Raw genomic sequence first — 6887 nt, forward strand, 5'->3', positions numbered from 1 at the left:
AGAATATTATACTGTTTTATTTGTTGATGCTAAATATTGATGAATGAAATGATATAAATTATAAATGCTAAATGATTTATGGATTGTCAAAAATGGAAAATAATCATGAAATAATTCAAATTCATTTAAGCGGATACATGAATTGAATGATGCTTCAACCTAAACTTCAATATTCTAACAAAAGCACTCAGTATTCAGAATTCCATCTTTTGATATTCCATGTTCATAGACATCAAAATTGATACGATCACAGGATATAGAAATATAAAACAATCTCCAAATACGCAAACTTTGCACATTTTACCTTAGTGCAGTGACCGGATCAAAGTTGCAATGTCAGCGTATAAATCTTCATAAATATTGAGGGAGGTCAAGATCATGAAGACACAGTATTGAGAAATTCATTCAGTATATATTGATCTTCAGAAAAGGTTCCAGCAATGCAGCACATCTCCTTTCCTCGATCCTGCTGGGTGGCAGTATAATGTAAGTTTTTGGTGATTTATTGTATTTTTGATTAATATTTTAGTGTGAGTTTGTTTCTGAAGTATTTTCCCCGTTTCGTTCTTTCATTATTTGGATGAATGATGAATGGTATATGAATAGTATTGTATGATGAATAGTATTGTATTTGTATTATGTAGTGAGATGTTTATTGTGTGAGCGTTTTTTGTGTTTCTTGCGTTTGCAGTGTTTCTTGAGTTTTTGCGTGTTTTATGTGTTGTTTACTTTTCTGTGTGTTGTATGTTTTGTGTGTGTGTTATGTATATTGTGATGTGTGTAGCGTGTACGTTTTTTTTCGTTATTTTCGTCTTTTGCATATTTAGAAGTTTTATGCGTTACTTGCGTTTACTGCTTTCTTTGGTTGATTGTGTGTTTTGTGCTTTTATGTGTTCTGTGTGTATGTGCCCTATGTATTGTTTTCTGTGTGTATTTAGCATTTTCTTATGTGTTATCTGTAGTATGCTGATTTCACAAAAATAAATAATTCATCAATTGAACCGTTATAGTATGATCGAGCATTTCAACAGACACTTCAATTGGAGAATGACATGAGATTTTATAGGCCAAGCAGCTTTTCAGAATACTAGGCAAAAACTGGATCCCATTTAGCATGAAGATGCCTCAAAAAATGTATGCTTCGAGATGTAAAAATGTCCTAAAGATATTTTCTGTTACCAATAATATCCTCATAATATCTTTGAAAGACATCTATGAGATATTGAAAGATAAAAATATTCTCTTTATGTGAATGTAACTTTTTCAAAATTTTGTCTGTTGAAAAATAAGAGATAAGATTTCTATCCTTTATATATGTTTATTGAAAAACTCCATATACGATGGAATTTATTACGTACATCAAAATATATGTCTCTCTCTCTTACCCTGTGGTGTTATTCTTCAATTCAGGAACTCAAATATGTATTTGAAAATATGTCGCCTAACTACGAAGGACAACCCTCAATAGTTAAAACTTACGCGAGATGCAGAATTAACAAGGTTTTACCTTTAAACGTGTGATTCCTAGCATGGGTTGTACTCTAGGCGGGAAAAATCGATCGTCCGGCCTGTGGACTTGAACAACCGATTCATCCAATTCACCGATTCAACAAAGATAAAATTCTACATATATCACTCTTCAACCTGTTTCATTTGATAAACTCCCACAAAAGAAATCGAGAAGGATTATTCTAGTCCATGCAAGTAGAATTCTGAATATAATTTTGAACACGAAAGATTTGTTCATCACCTATCGTCCTATTTATTGTTTGTTACGAAAATATGAATAACGAGGGGGTGTAATCAAGGTAGGGTGTACTGTTCATGCAGCTGTGAATGATACTAACCAGACACATCTTATTTTCGTTGTGGCTTATTTGCATATATCCCACACGAATTGTAATAAACCATATAAAGGCCAGGGTATCGGAAAAACTCGGCACTCGCGTTCAAGAGTTTGATAGCAAAATAACAATAGTTTTGTGATAACCATCCAGGTAAGTGAAATTGTCGTTATAGAAAGCTATCAGAAAACTTTTTATATTCTTCAGTGTTTTGGAGATCTTCCAAATTCATGTTTCATTTTAGTTCAGATCCTTGCAATTTTTACCAGAATCAGTCCTCCAAAACCACACAGTCCACACAAAAATGACTTCTATTGCTCTCATGAATTAGTGGCCCTCTGCGTCAAATTCATACAGCCCAAGAAACTAGTTCAAGTTTACTTTCAACGTTAGCGTCACTAGTTCAGTGAATAAGATAAAGGATTTGGCAGGAGTATATAATTCTGTTAATTTCAGTAATTCGCATACAAAAGTATCGGTAGTTTTTCTTAAAAATTCGAAAGTTCAAAAAATCTTTGATATCCTGAGAATAATTCGAATATATTATTCTTGGATTGTGGATCTAAATGAGTTCTTTGAATCAATATTCAAAGATATATTTGAAAAAAATTTGATTTTGATTTTTTTTTCAACTTGATCTGCATGAAACAGTGCCACATTATTGATATCCATTCACAGAAAAAAATGTATACAGTTTCAATGGAACTATTATCCAGTCTATATTCTATCATACTATCCATTCATTAGTAACTAAAATTTGTTTTAAATCAAAAAACGTGTGTTTCGAGACTTATCAAAGCACTGAGAACTATTCAACTTCCACATCGAACTGTCAGACTAGTTACCACTTTAGCAAGCTCAAAATTGAAATTTTAAACATCATTCATCAACATTATTAGCTCTTCGTGTTCTCTTATTGCTCATTTCTAAGGTAATAGTATAATAACTGATAACGCATTTGTTTTTTTAGATGCACGCAAGATTAGTATACATCTTCATACTGATAAACATTCTCAACGCTCTTGCAGTTCCTTACTGGAGTAATATATTATCAAAACGAAGAAAATATTGTGGCAGTGACGTAACTTCTGCACTTAGAATAATATGCGAAGGAAATCACTATGGAACAACAATGAAACGATCAGGTACGTTATTTATCCGTAAATTATTCGCCCAATGAAGCTTCACAGGCTTGATAACATGGATCCACTCGAATAATATCCCCTAAATATTTTGTCGGAATTGCACTGGGTCTCAACAGACTTCCGACATGTAACCTTGGATGCGAAGCTAAAAGTGTAGAGGGTCAGTGGCGGGGGATTCACCGTCACTCTCTTAAGGGTGATTGACAGGCCCCCGGTGCAGACCACACGGCACTTACCCAGTAAAGTTATCGGTCAACTACCCAGTCCCGCATCTGCGGGAAACATGCGTTAGCCGATCTCAAGCTAGATGTGTGAGCAAAAGCCCTCGACGGTTACTCATCCAACGTTGGAAAGGTAGCTTTCCTAACATGAGTGCCCCTCGGGGTAACGTAAGGGTATATGATGCAGACCACACGGCGTACACTCAATAGTTGTGGGCGAACCGCCCGCACCTACACTGGCAATGGGCGCGACGTCTTCGACATAAGATGTGTGGTAGAGGGTGCTCGAAAGAGTCCTCGACGGTTACTCATCAATCATTGGAAAGGAAACTTTCCTAACATGAGTTCTAGTGGGGAGATGAAGTGCCCGCTTGCGGCTGGAGGCTAGTGAGCCTCATCTCCAACTATCGTTGGCCTTTTAGGGGCAGCGGAACAACTAGCGGGTGAAGGGATGGATCCGTGATCCTCGCCTGCTTCTGTATAGATCCAAGAGTTCGAGGTGTCGGGGCTTGCGGTCCATCCAATGGGAAGTTAGTACCCGTGTCTAGCCTTGGAGAGCACCAAGGCAGACGTTCGAGGTGTCGGGCCCGGATGGCCGGAGCCACTAGTATCCGAGCTTGGGATCTCGACTTGCCACTTCCGTGACGATATTCCCACTCGATTTGGCAGGTTGGCGGGGGCAGGTGTGCGACACGAGCACTCTCTGATAGTCCTGTCACTAGGTTAGCCACACCCAGTAGATGTAAGGAGGATAGTCCAGGTTCAGTGAGCGGGAGAAAGCCCTGCGAAATTTTGCTGGTATGGGTCGAGGGGTGGTACTCGCAAGGATTTCTCGAAAATCCACCTCACCACACCCGACTCCATCCAACGCCTAACCGGCCCCCCAGGTCCCTGGTGCGATCTCAACTATGACTCTCTTAAGGAGTAAAAACCAAAGAGATTTCTTCCCAAAAACTCACATATCCTGAAAATATACACCTTCAATTTAAATAAGATTCATATGGCTGGGATAAATCAAATACGTATATTCACCAGTGGAAATATTTCAGCAATGAGGGAAATTTCATCCCACACATATCTCTCCAATTTTTGTATCAGTAGGTATTTCCAATGCAAATCACAGTTTGAATATTGGACTATGTTGATAGCATTTAACTCATGAATAAATGAACTATTTCACAATGAGTAATGAACTTATACGTTGAGTAATGAACTATAGTGATATTATTTGACTCGTGAAAATATTTTTTTTATTTTACAGACTTGCTTGCATTCTATAACAGGTTGAAAAACCATTTGGATTCTGAAGAATTACAATTCCTCCCCAGTTCAGAAGATCTAGCCGAGTCTTTGGTTCCAGCCAAATCACGAGAAGGAATAACAGAAGAATGTTGTACCAAGTCTTGCTCAATAAATGAATTAAGAGCTTACTGTGCAGCATGAAGCGACTAGTACTCGAAAATCTTCTCATATAATCTTACAACGAATTTATGTAAGCTTAACTGATATTTTTTGATATTTCATTGTAGAAACCACGGTGTTTAATAAACGGAAAAAGGTTTTCAATTGCGTTATGATTAGAAATAGTCTTTCTTTCAGATATATTCCTGATAGCCACGATCCTTGTATACAACAAAATATTACGGCACTACATTTTTTTGTCCATAGGCTGGTCACGTTTTCTTGAGCAAAGAAAGGTACGACATCGAGAAAAAATGATCAAGAATATTGCTGAGAGTAACGGATATCCCTCAAACTCGGTCTATAAGTTATTAGAAAAATGAAAATTAAGAACGTTTCTTCGTAAATCTTTGACTATTCAGACAGATGCTCACTCAAAATTTATAGTTCTTTCATTTGAATCAAAATATACCAATGGTTTGGTCCGAATTTTTGAAAAAAGTGCTCATACACTATAACAAGTGTTGGACAACATGAAAGGCAGGGTGGCAGAAAAGTCTGAGGTTTATGAAGCTGTGTGGATTGCGGCAAAAAGTATATAGATCAAACAAAGTGAAATACGAGTATAATAACGATTTGTTGAATAAAATCTATTTCAAATTGTTGAAAGGAATATGATAACAGACTTTTAGACTCCTTTGAAAATTGATAAATGGAAAAACGTGGAATGGAATCCATGAAAGGTTACATTCCAATCTGTGCGGTGTTCACGCTCTTGCGTAATAATAATTGAAAATAGAAACCAATTTATTACTGGATACATAACAGGTAGCCAGTAACATTTAAATCAGTAATAATATTTCATTACACATGAACATGACACTAGGAATTCAGTCCTAGAACCTCATTTGATAATGACTATGCAATTTTTACAATATATATCTTTATCGTATCTCTTTATCAGTAGTTATCACTACTGATGAAACGCGTCACATTTGTAAAAATTGCATGACTATTTTCGTGGATAGATTCGTGGAGAGACAGTGTTTTGCCTGAGGTTCCAATTCATCAAATTTGGTAGTGCTAATAGCAAACAGTGAATGAATGAGTATCGTAGATGAAGAGAAAGACAGAGAAGAAAGAAGAGAACAAAAATGTTGTATATTTTTTTTAGTTCACTAAATATTCAGTAGGTGATTTCAGATTATATGATGACTGGCCCAGTTTTTTCCTAAAGTAAATGAAGTTCTACAGTCTCACTCTCTTATTAATCACTCTCTGATTATTCACCGGTGTGATATATTGTTGAAGGTTTATTGCTTACTTCTTATATTTATTTATTGGGATGTCTAGGAACCAAAACGGATCTAAGCTGAAGAGGAAGAGATGCTTGCCAGAGATATAAATGGCAACGGTTTCAAAAACGATGGGCATCATCAGTATTTGGCAGGCGGAACTCGATTAAAGGGGAACTGTAAAAAAACAAAAAAATGATGAAAACCAGAGCGTAAAAGCAAGTGAAAATTACTTGCAAAGTTTTCATGTCGGCGTTGGTGGTGTGACCAACCGACAACTGCGATAGCAGAAATTTGAGTAGATACCCTAGAATGCCAGCCGAAAACGAATCCACATGGTTAATGCAGTCAAGCAAACCGTGGCTTAATGCTACAACCTGCCCTATAGAAACATAATCTGGACCAGAGAGGATTGGATTGTTCTGGAGGAGAAAATACTAGTATAATGCTGTTGGTTCTCAAATAGATTAAAAACCCATCCAGGTCCTGGAGCAGGCGTATACAGTCGCAAATATAAACCTACCTAGGAACATATGAGAACGTATTTGGGATAGAAATCTCCGCAATGGACTCAGTGTGAAGAGACTGGTGGACACCAACCTTGTACAGGAATCAATAAAACTTTTCTCGGAGAGTCAAGCAGCTCTAAAAGTACTTTGCTTTCAATGAGCAATGTCCCAAAACACTCTCCTCAGTGGGAAGACTCAACAAATTATCTCCAGTCTAGATTTCTGGCCAGACTGGTCTAAAAGGTAATGGAACTGCGACTTCCTTGGAGATAAGGCCAGAAAACGTAGCTCATTTCTGTGGTCTGGTAACTATTTGATTACTTGCTTCTAAGGGTGTAACAATACAATGATTTTCCCAAATCATGGAAAAAATCCTAGGTAATTCCTCTAGCCAAAGTCAACAATCCCCAAAGTTTTAATGACCTTCGGCCAATCAGTATATTGTGTGCCATTTCTAATTTATTTGAAAAAA

The 6887-nt window shown here is 36.9% G+C and overlaps 1 protein-coding gene across 1 annotated transcript; it reads left to right on the forward strand.

Annotated features, from left to right (window-relative positions):
• The first annotated feature begins 402 nt into the window (after positions 1-402).
• LOC111517971 (insulin) lies at positions 403-4776 on the forward strand. Its single transcript, XM_074182003.1, has 3 exons — positions 403-486; positions 2815-2989; positions 4472-4776. Exons 2-3 carry the CDS (start codon positions 2815-2817, stop codon positions 4651-4653), a joined length of 357 nt encoding a protein of 118 aa, XP_074038104.1. The 5' UTR covers positions 403-486; the 3' UTR covers positions 4654-4776.
• The last annotated feature ends 2111 nt before the right edge of the window (positions 4777-6887 follow it).

Source organism: Leptinotarsa decemlineata, unplaced genomic scaffold (genome assembly GCF_025532065.1).
Source record: "Leptinotarsa decemlineata unplaced genomic scaffold, Ldec_3_MD MMD2_tig00026328_RagTag_RagTag, whole genome shotgun sequence".
Classification (NCBI taxonomy): domain Eukaryota; kingdom Metazoa; phylum Arthropoda; class Insecta; order Coleoptera; family Chrysomelidae; genus Leptinotarsa; species Leptinotarsa decemlineata.

Excerpts from the sequence above, each read along its gene's own strand:
- LOC111517971 (XM_074182003.1), top strand. The coding sequence starts at position 2,815 with ATGCACGCAAGATTAGTATACATCTTCATACTGATAAACATTCTCAAC. Across the intron at positions 2,990-4,471 it reads AACAACAATGAAACGATCAG|ACTTGCTTGCATTCTATAAC; the intron begins GTACGTTATTTA and ends TTTATTTTACAG.